We start from the raw sequence: 19,884 nt of genomic DNA, 5'->3' as shown, positions 1-19,884 counted from the left end.
TGCATGGGGGAGGGGACCCCTGCACATCACTGAGTGTGTATGGATGCCTGGCGTGGGCTTCTCTCTCCTCCAACCCGCACAGCATCATCACCATCACTCGGTCCACGGCAACAGCCTCGTACGCACCATCATCCTCACCCTCCTCCTCCTCATCCTCCTCATCTACATCTCCGTCTGAAGGGGTTCCACATCGCAGGAATAAAGGTGAGCGTGATTGATAATTAGCTGTTAGCGGCTGATGTCGACTTATAGCGTCTTATGTTTTTTATTTTTTGGCATTAATGCATCCTCGGAAAAGACGATGGGCGTGATCTGCAACCGTTTGCTTCACACAGCAATTAAAGATCGATTTTGTGAACCGAGTTGAGGCCCTATAATCTAATCCAAGTCGTGACGAACTGTTGGCACCGTGATTTCTAAGAATGAACGCAGATGGCGGATGCAAGACAATTGCTGCTATTTATATTTTAATACGGTCGAATTTGTGGGCTGTATACATTGGCCTGTTAGCGACAAGGCCTTTTTTTCCTTCTTAACATCATTGATTTTCACTGGAGTGGAGGCTTAAATTGGCTCATATTTAATCAGACTTTTGAATTCCCATTCTTGCTATCCCTTCTGGGTAATTTCTGTTTCTTTAAAATAACAATCTTGTAAGTAAGACACTAAAAGAGCACAAATATGATCATTTTATAAAAAGGCATGCACGATTATATTGTTAGGCGAACGATTTGTGATAATAATGTCGTTATAAGGTTATCCTCAGGTGTCCAGATGAATCATTACGACGTTTCTCAATCGGATAGAAATCTCTCAGTGCTTTAAACTTGCATGCATGTCAAAGGATGGCTATCTGCTCTGATGGCCTCACTTAGGAAGTGGTAAGATGATGCTGATTGATTTTTGAATGGGGGAGAAAATAAGGACACAAAAACCAAAGGGTAGATTCAACCAGCTCCATCTTTGTCACCCTCTCCCTGCTCCTCGTCACTGACAGGGCTGTGTGTTGCAGGCTGCATGGGGCTGTGGAGATGCTGTCAACTTGACAACAGGGCAGACATGAAAAAAGTGGCTTTAAAGCGTTTATTCAGATCTGACTAGATAGTGCTGGCCTTTGCACTTTAGTGTCTTGCAAGAAGACATAACAAGGGTTTTTAGAAAGGTGCATTTGTAGGTTACCTGTTGCATAAAGGGTTCAGTACTTTGTATAGAGTCAGTCTATCTATCTATCTATCTATCTATCTATCTATCTATCTATCTATCTATCTATCTATCTATCTATCTATCTATCTATCTATCTATCTATCTATCTATTTATTTTTGCTAGTAGACATACAGAGAATGATGGTTTTAGCTTAAGTAGATTAAAGATATAGCTATAATTTCCATATTGTGCAAAAACGGACCTTTAATTTTATATCGGTTTGGCAGTGGTTTGAAATGGCAAGAAGTGTATGTCTTATATTTCTGTTTATATTTTTCGAGTCAATATTAACCTGGAAAAGGTGTAAATAATACACGTATCCTAATGATAATAGTAACACCTTTGCTTTTCTTATAGCAAACAGTCATGTATGCTGTGTGAAAGGCCCACCAGAGCTCTGTTTGTATGGAACAGTTATTACAGGCCTGTAAGTGCTTGAGTCTGAGTCATTATTAGGTTAGCGTCCGACAGTTTAGCCGGGCTGACCAGGCCTGTGGGCTGCTTTTGGTTTGTGCCAGTATATACCTTCATCATGCAGACAGAGAAGGATCTCTGATTACTGACGATGATGTTTGAATCGAATTTATCATAAACAAATCAAACTTTTGTGCATTGACCAAGATGCAGATGCTGAGTCTTTTAAATAAAACGAATGTTATCATGTATGCCTTTGCAGGAACTATAATTTGATTTTAAGTGAACCACTAAAGAGGTAAACAACAAACAAGCATCTGTTTGCAAAACCCAGGACTGTATCTGTCACTGAGGACATTGATTTTATGCATTCGGTATCTGTTTATGTTCATTTGGGGATTTCAACAACCTTAAGAGCAGTTATGTCATTCTGTATTGCTCATACTGCGTTTAAAAGGTTGATTCAAAATATTTTTTTGACCAAACATGCTTTCTGTTTATGTTTTATAGGTCCAAGAATATTGAAATAAATAGAAATATGATGGGACTCTTTCATCATTATGTTTTATACAGTGGGATTGTGTTGAGAAAAGCATTACAGTAGAGTTAAGACCATCATACCATGAGATGCCAAAACATTTCATAGGTTTATTTTGTGGATGACCCCTGACTTCAGTATTTATGAAATCCTGTTGCCGGCCCTGTGTATATACTTTATTCCTGGCAGACATTTCAAGCTCTGACCGCACATTATTACCTGTCAGACCTCATTTTTGAAACAGGGGTCAAAGTGAGCGTTGCACTGATGTCTCTCATTCTGTGTCTGTCTTTTCCCCGCACCGCAAAATCAAAATGAAATGTTGTTTTATTGCACGTCGACCCGTGGTTCACAGCGTCTTCATACAGCAGCATAAGGACGTGGGTATTGTCCGTGAACTACACAAGTCAGTGGCTTATTGTTTTTCAAAATGAGATGTGATAATGCAGCAGACAGTTAAAATGGACATCAGATTTCCGGCTTCTTTTTTCAATTTCAAGCCTCATTTGTTTTGCCACACAGCTCCTCTAAACCATCAGTTGTTCAGTTTTTGAATTAAGAAACAGCTTTATTCGATTAAGCCATGTAATATACTTTATTGGTTTTCTTAAACATTGTTAATGCAAGTCAAAATCTCTCATTTAAGTGCAGGATTCTGGAGCAGTCGTAAGCGTGCATTAGATTTGAGTCACAGTCACGTACTGTAGCTCTTATTCATTAAGGTCCTCACCAAGAGAAATCCATTAAAAATCACTCTGACCATTCAGGGCTTGATGTCTCGACCCGTTATTAACATCAGTGACTCAGCAGTAAACACATGCTGGGCAGATATGGAAATGGAACAGGTGTAGTCTGGGAATACGGCATCAAAGGCTGGTTAGGTGGTTTGGTTATCTCAATGAATAAAGAATAACCAGTTCAGAATCAGTTCAAAGAGAAGGACATGTCTGGACATTAATAGGCATAAACCACCCTCCTATATACAAGACAGAATGACACAAAACAACTACGAACAAAACCTTATTTCTCTTTCTTTTATTTTATTTGTGTTAGTTTTGCTTTTCTTTGCAGTCATTTTCTGTGTCTTTGTAGTAAGGTTGTGTCTCTTAGTATCCTTTTGCATGTCTTTGTACCTATCTTGCTTCTTTTTTTGGTAATTTTGTGTTTCTTTGTGTTGTTTGAAGAAATGCTACTTTATTTCAATAGAATAGCTTCCACAGGGATGCCTCATTTTGGTGGGCCTGGAAGATTAGCTCTGCCTCTTGTTCCCTCTACAAAAAGCCAATGTGATATTTCCATTAGGTTTTGGATTATTGCAGATAATACAAGTCTAAACAAGTCTAAACAAGTAACTTGTTTAGAACCCAAACCAAATGTCTGACACCTTAGTGAAACCCATTAAAAAGACATTTATTTTGAAATAAGGGTTTTGAGACTCATTCCTGAACCACCCTTTAGACACTTTTACTGAACCCATGGCCCATATAGCGATCTGTTCTTTGTAGTGGCGCACATGAAATGTGACGTTTCTAATGCCATGCCTGATAACAAAGCGCCTTTCATGAAACTACTACTACATTCCTGAATAAAAATGATATAAGGCTTTCCATTTTCTCCCCAGACATAAGAAGAGCCTGTGGTCAGTCCAGTGACTGACAACACTTCTTTGAGGTGTATCCTGAACACACTGAAGCTTCAGGTGGCCTCTCTCCTAAATCCTTGACCACTTTCATCTTCGGAACCTCTTTAAAATGGAGGACGGCTACCAAAACCGGACTGCCTTCATAAAAGGCGCCAAAGACATTGCCAAAGAAGTCAAGCGGCAAGCCTCCAAGAAGGTCGGCCGCTCAGTTGATCGAGTGACCGATGAGTACAGCAAGCGCTCCTACAGCCGGTTTGAAGAGGATGATGATGATGAATTCCCTCAGCAGGGAAGCCAGGACGGGGGTTATTACCGTGGAGACAGTCAGGCGGCCAACGACGACGACGGCGGCCACAGTGACTCCACAGAGGGTCACGATGAGGATGATGAGATCTATGAGGGCGAGTACCAAGGAATCCCCCGGGCTGAATCAGGCAAAGGCAGTCTGGCTGGAGGACCGGGCTCGGTGAGTGCCGGCGCTCAGCAGTTCAGAGATATCGGAGTGTCCGAGGCCGAGAGGAGGAAGGACCAGGAGGAGCTGGCTCAACAGTACGAGACCATTTTACAGGAGTGTGGTCACGGGAAGTTCCAGTGGACCCTGTACTTTGTGCTGGGGCTGGCACTCATGGCAGACGGCGTGGAGATCTTTGTGGTGGGGTTCGTCCTGCCCAGCGCTGAGAAGGACATGTGCCTGTCTGAACCCAACAAGAGCATGCTAGGTAAGACTCTTCTCCCTATGGTGTACAGGCTCTGGATTACATTTTTTGATGTTGCTCCAAGGCAGTCTATTTTTTTCTAAACCAACTTACTAATGAATATTGGCTGTGAATCCAAAGTGTTTTCCTCTGGTTTGTAAGCGCTTCATTGTTCTCCAAAAACTATTAAAAGCACATCAGCGAGCCAAACTGTTACACCTGGTAATTTGTGCAATGATTACCGTTAACATTAGCACAATGTACAACATCCTGCTACCAGGAAAACCTAGTACAGCACCGGAAAATAATCCTCAACAAATACAGTATTTACTCATGCTTGAGTAGTGTTTGCTAAAAACATTTATCTTCATGCTTTCAGTAGAGAACGGGCTTGTGTCTTAAAGACAGACTGAATTATTGTTGGATTTGGTGTTTTCATGAGATTTATTAACAATATAGTCGTAACGACTGATATTATAAGGAGGGGAGATTTGTATTACTCGCTATATTTGAACTGCTCTCTTGAGAGATCCTGAAAAGCATAACAGCAATAAGAAGCCACGGCAGACTTACATCTGTTGCTGTAATTGTTTCCTTTCCTCTGCTCTCCACAGGTCTGATTGTATATTTTGGAATGATGGTCGGGGCCTTCCTCTGGGGGGCTATGGCTGACCGGATAGGCCGTCGCCAGTCTCTTCTCATCTGTCTCTCTATCAACAGTGTCTTCTCCTTCTTCTCCTCCTTCGTCCAGGGCTACAGCACCTTTCTGTTCTGCCGACTCCTTTCGGGTGTTGGGTAAATTCAGAAATATTGTATTCATATTTTTTTATTCTGATGTGATCTTTCTGTTATGGAAGCCCATTTATGCCAATGTGACGAAAAAAGTCTCTTGATATAATGAATAAAGCTTATGAAGCTTATTATTTTTTACACACTACCTCACACTAACTAAGGACTTTTTTTCCCATCAAATTGGGAAAAGGTTTATTACAGACAGACACTTCACTGCTTCTTTCGATATATATATTTTTTAAACTAAAAGTTGCATATTGAGATGCTAGAATAATTTTCATTTGTAGTTGAATCAGCCCTTCTCCATTGTGATACACTAACCAAAACATATAAACCATAATACAGGTAACCAAAACGTGTGGCAGACAAGGGGTGAGCTGATACATACGACATGTGTTTCATCTCATACAAACTAAATGAACATCTTCCTTCTCATTACAAATGCTGTTAATCCTTCAACTTAAACCGTGTGTTTGAACTCTCAAACAACAAGACTGTTAAACTCAGATGTTTCTGATCTTTGTAGGATTGGTGGCTCTATTCCCATTGTCTTTTCCTACTACTCTGAGTTCCTGTCCCAAGAGAAACGTGGAGAGCACCTCAGTTGGCTCTGCATGTTCTGGATGATTGGCGGAATATACGCATCTGCCATGGCCTGGGCTATTATCCCACATTATGGTAAGTAAAATACTACTATACCACTCTCATATCTATCCATTACATAGGAGGTTATAACAAGTTAGCTTAACTTAGCACACTGCAGCAAGGAGGAAACATCTAGCCTGGCCCTGATCAAGTGTCACTAACTTGACCTTTTGACACATTTAAGCTTAGTTAAATTACTCAATATCAAGTTTGTTTGGGCTTCTCATTTTCTCTGAGCAATTATCAATGTTATTTTCTTTGGACATAGCTGTTTTAAGCCTTAATGCTAAGCTAATGTATCTGGCTGCTGATTTTAGCTTTATATGTGAGGACAAGGATGAGAGTGGTTTTCATTATATTATCTAGTTCCTAAATGTAGGTATTTGTGCAGTAAGGAAACTGTTGACAATTTGGCGCCTCAGTTTTAGTTGATAAAACCATGCAGGTTTAAGCTTTTTTGCCAGCAAGCATCTTTCTAGAAACGCTGCAATGCGGCTGACCTCTGACTACCCTGGAGGCAGGAAAAATAAGAACATAGTTCATTCAGTGTCACATGAAATTAAATATATTTCAGCCTCTGCCTTATAAAGACTTAGTGTTCAACCTTATCTGATGCACTTTACTCTGATTGTAAAGGGAAAGGTTTGACCTAATATTAGCAAATATCTTTTGTTTCCTTTTCAGGATGGAGTTTCCAGATGGGCTCGGCGTATCAGTTCCATAGCTGGCGTGTGTTTGTGTTAGTGTGCGCATTCCCAGCCGTCGCAGCTATCGCTGCCCTCAGTGCCATGCCAGAGAGCCCACGCTTCTACTTAGAGGTGAGCAGATGTGCTTATTGACCGTCTGACAGTATCATCTGGTTACCACAAATGTGAAATAACTTGAGTAAAGATAATTTATTCTTGTGTTGTTTAAATTAATGTGATTACTTTCATACAAATAACAGAAACAAATATATACAGTATGACGTTTATATTATGTATGTATGTATGTATGTATAACAGAACGGCAAACATGACGAAGGCTGGATGATTTTGAAGCAAGTTCACGACACAAACATGCGAGCAAAGGGACACCCAGAGAAAGTGTTTTCTGTGAGTATCCCTGACATTATTTTGTTTTATGCTTTTATGAGATATCCATCAGCAAAAGTAGACAGGTAAGTTAGAGAAGGAAGAGATTGGGAATAATGTACAAAAGGTCACTGATCATTGTTACTTGCTGCAGCTTTTACAACATAGTCTCCAGTGGACAGCTTGAAACATTTTCAGTCTTATGACTTACATCCAGCAGTGGAACAGTCAGTAGGGGCTTGGACTGGGAATCGTAGGGTTGCCGGTTCAAGTCCCCAAACAGACATTTAATATGGAAAGTGGACTGCTACTTGGAGAGGTCCCAGTTCACCTCCTAGGCCCTGCTGTGGTGCGCTGGAGCAAGGCACCGGACACCTCCAATCCCCCTTCCCCATTGCTCCCCGGGCGCTGCACGATAGCTGCCCACTGCTTCTAGTACTAGGATGGGTTCAATGCAGATGTGTGCGCTCTGCTGTGCGCATGTATGTGACTAATAAAGAGGTTTTCATCCTCCGATTCTACTTCTACTATCCTTACATCATATTCAAACAGGAACCTAGCTGTGATTTAATGTAATTTAAACATAGATTTTGCATTATAGAAATCTAAACAAATACTCAGGTGCAAATAAAAAGCTTCCTTTTTAATTAAAACAATATGATAAATAAGATCCAAAAACATCGTTTCCATGTTTCTTATTTACTTTTCAGTGTGTTGGCCTAAAGACAATTACACTCTTTAAAGAAAACAACAAGCAGACATTGTATTGTTAAATCCATAGCATTTTATAGAGGCGATATTTTAGCTGAACGATTCTTTAACACAGACAAAGGAACAGCTCCCAATTAAAATAACAACACAACTTTTCCACATCTCTGTCATCAAATCGTCCGGGCGTGAAGGAGGTCTGCACACAGTAAGGCTCATAATAAATCATTCATTCCTCTATAGCAGGGGTGTCCAAACTTTTTGCACCGAGGGCCACATACGGAAAAATATATGGAGAGCTGGGCCACTTATAGAGGTGAATATTGCCTCATAACTTAAGTAGTAAGTTAGCAAAACAAATCAAATGTAGGTGAATAATGCGCGATACTTGACAATGCTTTAAGGAAAAAACAGCCTACATCCCGTCTCTCTTTAGGGTTTCATTTATTTTGTTAGCAGCTCATTCCTTAAAACAGAAGCCTCAGATTGCTTAGAATAAGAGTAAATATGAAGGTTCAATTTCAAGCTTGTTATGGAAATAAGTTATTGGGCTTTTTTTTTATCAACTAAGATTTGTTAGAAAATGTTTTACATTTTGAATGACTGAAATGATTTGAAAATTGGGCTCATTAACACATGAATACTGTGTCATATATTTTAACATATATATTTGAGAAGTACAATATAAGATAGGCAAAAGTTTAATTTGTGGGCCATATTCCATTATACTTTTAGAATTTGCAGAGGGTCGATTCAAAATGGCTGTAGTTAGGACACCCCTGCTCTATAGCATGGCAATGTTTCAATCTGCAATATCATCTTTATACATTGTTTCCTGTCAAGGATATTTTTTTACTTTCACCTGAATATTTTAACCACACGTGCTAACACTTTTTCCCTTTTCACCAGGTTTTAAATCAATAATAAATGTGCAACAAGTTTTTAGTATAATCTGCTGGTAATGCATACTTATATCAGCTGATAAGACTATTATTTTTACATTTTAAATATATGTTCTCATTATCCTTTTTGTCTCACTGTGTTATCTGCCTGAGTTTTGTAATGGACAACTCAAAGCTGCAGGTGGAAGAAATGCCATTTGCTATTACAAAATGTTACATAATTCATTTTAATACATCTGGCTGAAGGACTTGCATCTCTGTTATCTAAGGTCACCACAATTAAGACAGTGAAACAGATGGATGAGTTGGTGGACACTGGCACAGACACTCCGGTCTGGCAGCGCTACAGGCTGAAGATCGTGAGCCTCTCCCATCAGGTCAGTGAAGAAGACGCAATGTTTTGCAGCCTGTTCTAAACCAAAACTGTAAACAAGTTTTAAAACATGACATAGAAAGACCCCTGAGATCAGTATGAGGCTGTGGCCTTTTGCAGCTTGGGGGTGGCTGTAAAAGGCATCGATGGAAACAAACAGTGTGGAGGAAGGCGTGGGTGGCAGCATGTCCAAGAGTAGCTAAAGGTTGAAGATGCCATCTTTCTCTTCTTAATTCGTTTTTGCTTCTTTAACCAAGGTCTGATTTTGTAAACTATTAAGACTTAACATTCACAAATGATTACATATTCAGACAAATTCACATTCAGACTTTCTTTTTTCCCTACATTTAAATGTAGTAACAATTTGTTGGATCTGTTACTAAATTACTTTTTCTTGTTTCGACTTGTGTTTTTATTGTGTTACATTATTGCAGCACAACTGCTTCAGGCAAAAAACTTTACCAGCAAGATTTTAATTTGCATTCAGCCTACGTTCTGCTACACGCCTACACCCTCGCATCTTTTCCTAAATCTACTACTGCACCACTTGCTTAATGCCTCCTGCAAAAAGTCTCAGCTCATAATGTTGAAGAAGTAACTATGTAGTTTTATATGGAAGCCAACACATATCATCAGAAGGGGTAAAACAATCCTGGCTTTGTTCAGATTTGACATTCAACTCATAAAGTTAATTATTCGCAAATTGAACATTACTGCTCGGGAATATCAGTTGAAATATAACCAAATTATCAGATTAAACTAAGATTATACACAATGTCTCTTCTGAGGGGTTTTAAATCTGGTCTCCTATGCTTTCTTTATCAAAAGTTGTGTGTTTTCCTCTTCACGTGTTGCAGATTAGGAACAACATCCTTGCCTGCTTCAGCCCAGAATATAAACGGACAACTTTCATGCTCATGGCTGTTTGGTTTACCATGTCTTTCAGGTAAAGTATAGACTATTAAAATATTTGGGGAAGCATGTTCACTTCCAAGGTTTATTTAATCTGTTATACTTAACATTTTGCAGCTACTACGGTCTGACTGTGTGGTTCCCAGACATGATCAAGTACATTCAGAGGCAGGAATATGACTCACGCACAAAAACCTTCACTAAGGAGCGAGTGGAGCACGTCACTTTTAACTTCACCCTGGAAAACCAAGTGCATCGCCAAGGACACTATTTCAATGACAAGTAAGTGTTTTGTTTTAGTTCAAGCATGGTGGATTCATCACATGTGAGATTTATGTTTAATGCTAATACATCAACAGTAAAGCACAACAATAAAACTGCAGAATAGAAAAGTTTAACCTGTGACGTGTTTGTTAGGTTCCTGAACCTGAAGATGAAGTCCATGGTGTTTGAAGACTCAGTGTTTGAGGAGTGCTACTTTGAGGACATCACCTCCACACACACCTTCTTCAGAAACTGCACCTTTGTTGCAAGTTTGTTCTACAACACAGGTGAATATTAACAGAATTGTATCAGTGAGTTCAATAGTCATGTGCACGAAGGTGTACAATAAGGGGGTTGAACAGGGGATTTTTGCTGTAAACAGCTTCTCCTGCATCTAAATAATATTCACGAGCAGAGACAGTTCAAGTCACTAAAACACTATTAAATGTGCTTTAGTGTTTTGGTGCATAACATTAACATAATCAAAAATAATGGAATACCCAAAAGCAAGATGTAAAATCAGGACATACATATATAAAAAAGAACATTTCAACAAGATGTGCAATATATGTCTGAAAAGAGCTGTACAGTTTTAAGAAGTGGTAGATTTGTGCAGAAATGTACAAAGGTGTCCAATAAATGTGCAAAGGCTAAGTATAAAAATATTATTTAACGAGATATAGCTCTAAAGATTTGCGTTAAAGACATTAACGGCTTCAGATCTAAAGAGGTAAATGTTTTTGTGTTGTTTCTCTAGCATCTTCCTTCATATTTTACAGCCTTTTTTAATAAATATTAGCAAAATATTAACAAGTGCCTCTTTGAAGTGATGTAAAACAGAGAAAAACACATCTCGTTATGTCAGTGCTCATTTGAATTTCATTGCAGGTTCACAGTAATGATCACTATTATGTTATTACACAGCTGCTGAGGAAAAACACAAATTGGTGTGTGTATGCATTTTAAGTGGTTTTACTGCCACCTGAAGTAAAAATAGAGACAAGATAAAACACAGATGTTCAGCAGAACTGTAGCCATGGAAACATTCTGTTGCCAGTATCCCTGGGTTACTGCAGCAGAACTGTTAACTTAGCACCGTAAACAAATCACAGAGTGACAGCAGAGTGAAGAGAACACAGACAGATGTAAGAACGTGTTCAATGGATAATTAGAACCAACCTTTCATCTAAGATACAACTTCAGATATCTTATTTGTGAATTATTTTTTATTTATTTTTGTCTTCTTTAATGTGCCTGTGTTTGCTGATGTCTTTCCGTAGTGATATCACAATGCAACACAACAGATTGTACGTGATAGGTTAATGGGCGGGACTTCTCTAAGTGGTTGACCAATCGCAACAGAGTCGGCCAGCTAACCAATCAGAGCAGACTGGGCTCTGGATCAGATAGAGGGTAAAAGGAGGTGCTGCAGCACAGGCAGTATGAGAAAAATAAAGACCTTATTGATCATTTAAGCATGGAAACATGTCGCAGTAGAGGAACTAAATACAAATATGAAACCTGAAAATGAACATATGTCCTTTTTAAGATGTTATATTCTTGAAAATCAGTTTTTTCTTATGATGTGAAAATAAGGGATATGATATCAATGCTTAATATATTCAAATAATGGCCAAAAAGGTGCATAGGTTTAAATGTCTGCTTATTATTTAACCAGGAAAAAAGTGTCATTAAGATTTAATTTGTTCTGAGACATAGAGCATAAAAAATTAACAATGTTGCAGACACAAATTATCATCATGAAAACAAGTCATCAATGCACTCAATCAAAACATCACCAGCCACATGTGCCTGCCTGCAAGTCATTTTAAATCCCTTTAAATTCATCCAAAAGAGACTCGACCAGGCAGATTTATATCATTTTGAAACTAAAAAAGAGGGTGCAGCAAACTTAAATACCCTTTCCCCCAATTCAGTGGTGGCTTTAGGGACATAAAGTAGCAATTACTCCTCGGAGCAACGATAAAAACTTTCCATCAGTTATAAAGGATGTTGATATAAAGGGGGAAATTGCCTTACAAATAAGAATATGTCAATGGTTATGAGTGGAAAACCTGTCCACCAACTCGAGCATACAAAGAACAATATTGTGCTTTCAGTCAACGTGTCAGATTGAGCCAGAGAAAACAGAGGAGCTGTTTCTTAAATCCCACAGAAACCGCCTCAGTAGCTTTTACAGCAGCAGCAGTGTCTTCTCATCCCTGAAGCCAACAATACATTCCTGTATGTTTATGTCATTCGGACAACTAAAACTTTATGATCATTCAGCACTCTTAAGCCTGACTGCCTTTAATAAAATGTTGGCTATTGGTCTGAGAGCAGTTTCAGCAGTGTCATCAAAACATCTATTAATGTGCTTTTGTGCAGCTGCAGGCAGCAAAGTCTAACCGCAGAATAAAGTTAAAGGCCTTGTTACCTCTTGTGACCTTTTCTGTTGTTCCCCCTGTTATTTTGTTATTTGTGTTTAATGGCTGCCTGGATGGGACTCTGATTAGAAACATCTGCTTACAGGGGGCTGGTTGTGTGGTAGTTTTGAAAATGTCCCAATTTCTTTTCCTGAGATTCGTTATTTTCAGAAAGGTCTCAGAAAGGACAAATACAATAAGAAGTTGTTCAAAAAATCATCGTGTAAAAAACAACATCAAAATGCTTTGTATGTCTATTAGACCTATGTTAAGTTTCATTGAGGAGTAAATCTGTATCTATCTCTGCCTTACAGCCTTTGCTATTTGCTCTCCTTATCTTTGGTTGATTTGACTTCTAGCATCTTCAAGAAGAAGATAAATTGTAAATAAAGTTGATTATATCTTATGTGTTTGTTAATTTACCCGGAAACCACGCAGAGGAGGCGTGAGCACGTTTTTCCAGCACTGAGGAGTATCTTCAATCCTTTGGTCAGGCTGCATACAAGCCTGACGTCCTTCGTAAATAAACCTGCATGAGGGGATTTAGCAATCATCAATGCTACTGTAAAACTGTAAAAGTTAAGGGTGCCAGAAATGTACTATATTTTTCCTCCTTTCTAACCTAATGTACACACTTCATTGGATTTTAAAAATATTTAAAAAATAAAACCCCAGTCATTATTGCTCATTCATTTACTTCTACGTCAATTAATTCCTTCATATATTTCACTTCTCTCTCTCTCCCTTTTCTCTTCCCTCAGATTTATTCAAGTACAGGTTTGTCGACTGTAAACTGGTCAACAGCACGTTCCTCCACAACAAAGAGGGCTGCATACTGGACTTCAGCGACGACTTCAACAATGCCTACATGATTTACTTTGTCAACTTCCTTGGCACGTTGGCGGTGTTGCCTGGCAACATCGTGTCGGCTCTATTAATGGACAAAATTGGGCGTTTAAGGATGCTGGGTAAGACAATCTAATCAATGCAGATAATTCAATTTAGGCTATACAGGCTATTAAACTTAATGTAATTCTGTCTCCTCTCTCTGTCTCTCTCTCATCAGCGGGATCCAGTGTCATATCTTGTGTCAGCTGTTTCTTCCTGATGTTCGGCAACAGTGAGTCGGGGATGATTGCCCTCTTGTGCCTGTTTGGTGGCATCAGCATAGCCTCGTGGAACGCCCTGGATGTGATCACAGTGGAGCTCTACCCCTCGGACAAAAGGTAACATGATTGATGATTTTTTTTTTCTTTTTTGATTTTCTGCTGTGAACTTGTGGCGATTCAGAAAGTGCCATTAGTGACTAAGTACATTTACTCTGCAGTTGCTCTTCTTTATGCTTCCAATCCCCTATTTTTTCGAGCAAGAACTCCACTACAGTGATTGGCCATTGTAATAATCCATTGAAATGAGACCTCTGATTGTCCAATTGAAACGGCCCTTCTGATTGGCCTATTTAAATGCCAGGGGGATTTGTGGAGCTGTGGATGTTTTTGCATTTTAATCTGAAAGAAAATGATAGTTCCAAATGTAATTCTTTGGTTTTCCCAGCTCGACTCAAGGGGTAGAAATCTAAGTCTGTCCACAGTTTAACACCAAATTTCAATAGAGATAAACCTTAATCAGGTTTTAGATTAGGTGGTAAACAGATTTTGTTACATTTGGAAAAAACCAGGCTAGCAGTCTGGCCTTGTTTCTACGCTTTATGCTATGCTAAGCTAAGCTAATGGCCTAAGCTACATCCTGTCATTTTAACTCTCTGAAAGTAAATAAGCGTATTTGTCCAAAAATATTTTGATATTTTTAAAGATTCCTTTTTTAAATTTAGTTTGTAAACTTTATTAGGTTTAATTATAATTGTACTAACCTAGATGAAAGCCTCTTAAGGGTTGGTATAAACCAGATATCCTAACTTGAGTGGCTCATAAAAAGGTACTATGAAGAAATTGTTACCTTAACTCAAAGATCTGTTTATACATTGTCATGTTCGTTCGTTCTCAGGTATCCTCAATGTGAAAAAGACTTAGTTTGCAATACAATTTACCTGAGAGTCTAGACTCTACTTTTAGTAAAATATGTTTTGATGAATCCCACTTTTTAATACTTGTTTTTTAGTAAGGTAAGATTGTGTTGAGCAGCTTCTCAATGTCGACATCGACTTTTTTTGGTCTGCTTACAGGGGGCTGTTTTTTTTTTTTGGTCTGATAAATGTTGTCTCCCCACTGCAACATGATATCTGGTGTGTAATGTCTTATATGTCAGCTATTATTACTATCTTTACCAGAGGAATCACAAAAATATATTGTAAATTGAAGATTTGGTGCTCATGTCAGTTCTTAAAGCGTCACTGTGATTGTGTTTCTCCCTCTCTTCCTGTTCAGGTGCACAGCGTTTGGCTTCTTGAACGCCCTCTGTAAACTAGCGGCGGTCCTGGGCATCAGCATCTTCCAGTCATTCGTCGGCATCACCAAGGCCGTACCCATCATATTCGCTGCAGGCGCCCTCGCTGCAGGTAGTTTCCTTGCAACAAAGCTGCCTGAAACACGAGGCCAAGTGTTGCAGTAAAACAAATGACCAGCAGTTAGCAGCAGAGCACAGCTGGAGTGTGTGTTTGACAACAAAGAGCCCGAACATCCCCGAGAGCTTCAGCGCTGCCTGTCACACACCAACAGAGCAGACTGACATCCCCATTGTAAGCCCAGAATCCTTTGAAACATGGATTACATCATTTAAAGTCTATATAACGATAAAGAGTAGAGCATGCAGATGTAGAAATACATTCCTATGTCATGATAACACTTCTAAATCTGTATGATAACACTTTCAGCTGAGGACAGAGATGTCAAACTCAGAGATGAGACTGTAGAAAAAAGCCATTCATGGGGAACGTGAAAAGATTTAGTCCATGAATGTGGTGGGCTTTCCAATATGAATGCAATGTTTTATTTTCCTGTCTGTCCTTGGCATCAGTGACTGGCTTTCAGTGCTGCTTTTTCATATCACTGCTTGTACAATTGACTCCACATTTCCAGTGAGGCTAATGCTTTGATAGACGTTTATTTTGGAAAGATCTCACAATGAATTTCAGGGTGAATATATTTTTCTCTAAAATGGCCCATGACCCTTGATCACTGCCATCTGAAACCAGAAGAGTTTTTACCAAATGATATAAAAACATTCCAGTTAGACTTCACTTAGTCAGATGTCCCTGCTTAAATCCAGTCTAGTCCTCTACTGAAAGGCAAACAGGTGAAAACGCATTTCACAGGATTCTTCGTTGTATATGGGAATGGTTTGCTCCGGCTCCTCTCATGTTTTTCCCTCCCTGTTGTTGAACCATGCAGCTGTGGCAGTGTGATGTCTGCAACACAGAAATGCATTTTGGTCAAGTGCTTGATGTTGACAGAAGATACTTTAGTGTAATTTTTGTAAATTAGTAGTGTGAGTATGCATGTGTGTCGTTATGAAAGTGTTTCATGTGTTTCAGTGCAGCCATGGAGAGCATATCTTACTGATCCAACAGCAGAATGTACGGAGCAGCAGTCACACATTCATTTATAGAAATTATATCAAATACAAGTCACGTAGTAGCTCAGGTGTGGTGAATGTTTAGGCCCACGTTTACAGCTGGTGTTATGTTTAAGCAACAATTCACCAATTTATTATGCTGGATAGTTCTCTTTTTAAACAAATGCTTTGATTTGCCTTACTATGAAAACAAGTCTTTGACGAGTGGAAAAGTTTGTTCCATGGAAACAGGAAATTTATTTTTTGCAGAACTTTTAACCACAACTCTTTTTAGTATGTCATAGTGAAAGCTCTTGAAAGTAACTTACGATGACCTTAATATGATTTTTTTTATCACTGTATCTGGTTGTTTTATCTTTTCCTGTATGACCTTAAACAAACATGCAGTATCTTTCCATAACTTGGGTTAAAGCCCCGAGGATTTATGATGAGGCTCCATTATTTTCATAAGCACAAATCAAACAGGATCAAAAAAAGACGTCTGAAGCCCTATTGATAATTTCATTTTAAGGGCTTCTGCTCCTGTTATTCCTTTTGCAGAATCCATATGTGCGACAAAAAGGGAAATTCCTAACTGTGTTCCTACATGATTCTGCCTAATCGAGAAGAACACAAAACGATAGCGTGACTTTGGTCTAAATGGACACAATTGCTCCAAAGTTAAGCTAACTGAGTACCATTATATATACATATCATTACTTAGTGGATCATTTCTCCAAAGGTGTACATCAACATGTGTGCTGACAATCAGTGAGTGTGTATGTAGGTGCTGCTGCCCAGTAGAGTATGTTGTTTGACCTAAAGACGTCCTCTGGATTGTGTGTGTGTGTGTGTGTGTGTGTGTGTGCGCGCATGTGTGCAAGTGTGCAAGTGTGCAAGTTCAGAATGTTTGAGGCTTTGGCATTGTCTGTTAGTGAAAAAACAAACACTTCATGAAAATAACAGATATTAGCTCAGCTATGGGAGTTTGTCTGACCTCTTGACCTGTATATGTGTGTGTGTGACTGTGTGTGTGTGTGTGTGTGTGTGTGTGTGTGTGTGTGTGACTGTGTGTGTGTGTGTGTCTGTGTGTGTGTGTGTGTGTGTGTGTGTGTGTGAGAGAGACACTATAACCTAATAATTCAACATTTTAAGTAAGTTTGACTGACTGCAGAAAGTCAGATGACAAGATGTATACCACTCTCAATTTAAGTATATGGGTAGTGAGGACGTGTTAGCTTAGCTTAGCATACAGACTTCTAACAGAGAGACAGCTATCTCACAAAGCCACACGTTGTAGTTTTTATACTTTATTCAAATGAAAGGGAAATGTTTATTCGTGAACAATTTAGTTTACGTCTAAATAAAGCTAAGCTACATATTTATTGTACAAGCATAAAAGCAGTATCAATTTTAACAAGTGTGTAGAAGCATTTCCTAAAGTGTCCAAATATTCCTTTAATGTGATCCAATCTAGAGGATGTGTGTATGTGATGACAAACGTGACCCGTCTTGTTCATGTTGGAGAGACTGTTAAGACCTGTCCTTCTGTTCATGTGTGTATTTATGTGTGTGTGTGTGTGTGTGTGTGTGTGTGTGTGTGTGTGTGTGTGTGTGTGTGTGTGTGTGTGTGTGTGTGTGTGTGTGTGTGTGTGTGTGTGTGTGTGTGTGTGTGTGTGTGTAAGCTGACTCTAAATCGTCTGTCACATATTTTTCTACTTTTTTCTGTTGCGATGTTTTCATCCCTGTGATGAATGCAGCTCAGTTGGGGACCATGAAAATATATTTACACTAAAGAGAAGAAAAAAACAACAATATATGCAGTGTAGAATTTAATGTGCTGTTCTTCATGATAGACTTGGGTGCTCTTTTGCTGATTGCAATTCAGTCTTTGAAAACAAACCCCATCAAAGATAGCCAGTCTAATAGATGTCTGTTCTCGGTTTAGAAATACGGAAAAGGATCAAATCTTAAACTAACAAAGACAACTTTGCCCTCTAATCCTTCTGTATTCAATCGTGACGCATGTTTGTATCGTATTGTCTCACTTCTTGGACGTCCTGTATGCCAGCTGTTTTTGTCCAAAGCAAGAACTAGTGTTTTCATTGTTGTATGATGACATAGATTTGTTGCTTGCAGTGATTGTTCTTAATCAAAGTGGGGTTAAAATTGATGAAACTTGAGTATGTGTTCTGAAAGTCAGTTAGTGGTGACTGTGCTCCTTGTTTACCTTGGACCCAGATAACTCTTTTTTAAAATAAATATATATATATATATATTTAAATATGCCTAAAGTTCAGCAGAGAATGCTTGTAACGTGCAATTCATCTTGTCAAGGAGGTACAAGATATGGCCGGAAAATGGCAATATGCTTGATGAGAAAAGAGCCAGAATAAGTCTAATTTGACATTAACTTGTTTGTCCATGTGAGTCCATTTAGAAAAGGGAAAGTTTGAACAATAACGTGGAGGCTTTCACTAATTCTGAGGAAACCAGATGTCCGTGTTGAATCCAAGAGGACCACCAAAAGATGTATCAACTCATCAAAAGAGCTCCCTATGTCAAATTGAAGCTCCCGTCCAAAATGTAAAAGTTTACTATTTAATGTTAATATGTGTAGAATTTGCATTCTATATAAATATATATATATGTATAAACTATCAAAAGGTTCACTGGTTGGAGTTTTAGCTATGACGGCAGTGATATGGGATGTGTTAGCAAACACCTGCCTAAAGACTTCCATTAATGATGGCGGTCTGATAAAAGGGGTGGAGGTCTTTTTATGGCATGGTTTGTTTCCTTAAGAGCACACGGATCAGTTCTGAATGAATCCTGAAAAAGAAGGGCCGACCCATGCCAGAAAACTCCTTCATCTGTAAAAGAACTGCAACAAACCTTCACTGTAGTTTGGACTTTTGGAATTTATGTTTGTGTTTTCTTTAGTTTGACTCTGAGCTGTTTATTAAATGATAGAAGTTCTACTCTAAATGTGAGTTAAATTCTGAAAAATCAATGTACTGTGTGTAGAAACTGTAGATGTTTGTACGTGCAAGTTTGGAATTTGTGGAACAAAAGATCAATGAAAACGATTCCAAAAAAGTTCAATATGACACAAAAATCTATCGTGTGTTGTCTTTGTGTTTTGTAAATGAAGACTGAAAATCTTGGTACATTCAGTTTTTATTACTTCTGGATATTGAGAATATTTTAGTGATACTGAAAAGGTGGTGTATTTATTTTACGTGAGAGTTGTTCATTATTCCAGGATTGGCCCTTTATCCAGTTCTTTGAAGATCATAATGGAAATAAAACTTGAAAGAAAACCCATTGTGAGTTTGCATTACACAGCATTAAATCAACTCATGTTTAAATCAGTAATACTTAAACTTCTGATGTCTGTAGGTAGTTGTACTTTTCCCTCTGATCCAGGAAAAGTTACATTGTCTTGACCAAGAAGACTTCAGTTGCTCCATCCACAGGAGCAAAAGGTTCCTGGTTTTATTGCAATGCTTACAATAATACAATTTCTGCATGCATGTCATGCACTGGCAAAGGAGACATGGCAAACATTTTATTGCCCTCCCCTCAGTCAAAAACAATAAGATTCATTTACCCAAGTCCTTTAAAGGGGCCCCCATTATGCCAATTTCATATTTGTGTTTTGTGCTTGCATGACATTTGTAAATACTATGTTGAAAAAGTGCTTTATTTTTTGCCCTTAAAAGGCAGCCTCTTTTCACTGAAACCAGAGCCCAGTCTGCTCTGATTGGCAAGCTGGCCAGCTCT

The 19,884-nt window shown here is 38.7% G+C and overlaps 1 protein-coding gene across 2 annotated transcripts; it reads left to right on the top strand.

Annotated features, from left to right (window-relative positions):
* On the top strand, nt 1-19,423 carry LOC134875443 (synaptic vesicle glycoprotein 2A-like). 2 transcript variants are annotated; one of them, XR_010167195.1, is made up of 14 exons: nt 1-204; nt 3,778-4,517; nt 5,108-5,288; nt 5,812-5,963; nt 6,615-6,748; nt 6,935-7,024; nt 8,883-8,990; nt 9,844-9,932; nt 10,016-10,180; nt 10,316-10,449; nt 13,350-13,556; nt 13,655-13,814; nt 14,973-18,461; nt 18,496-19,423. XR_010167195.1 is itself a non-coding variant. In XM_063900023.1 (13 exons), the coding sequence occupies exons 2-13, from the start codon at nt 3,908-3,910 to the stop codon at nt 15,154-15,156; spliced, it is 2,214 nt and encodes a 737-aa protein (XP_063756093.1). In that variant the 5' UTR covers nt 1-204; nt 3,778-3,907; the 3' UTR covers nt 15,157-19,423. The 2 variants fall into 2 exon arrangements, 1 of the variants encoding a protein (XP_063756093.1); XM_063900023.1 differs by having other exon boundaries at nt 14,973-19,423.
* Nucleotides 19,424-19,884: the final 461 nt, after the last annotated feature.

This window comes from Eleginops maclovinus, chromosome 13, assembly GCF_036324505.1.
Source record: "Eleginops maclovinus isolate JMC-PN-2008 ecotype Puerto Natales chromosome 13, JC_Emac_rtc_rv5, whole genome shotgun sequence".
NCBI lineage: Eukaryota > Metazoa > Chordata > Actinopteri > Perciformes > Eleginopidae > Eleginops > Eleginops maclovinus.
This window is presented reverse-complemented; position numbering and strand designations above follow the sequence as displayed.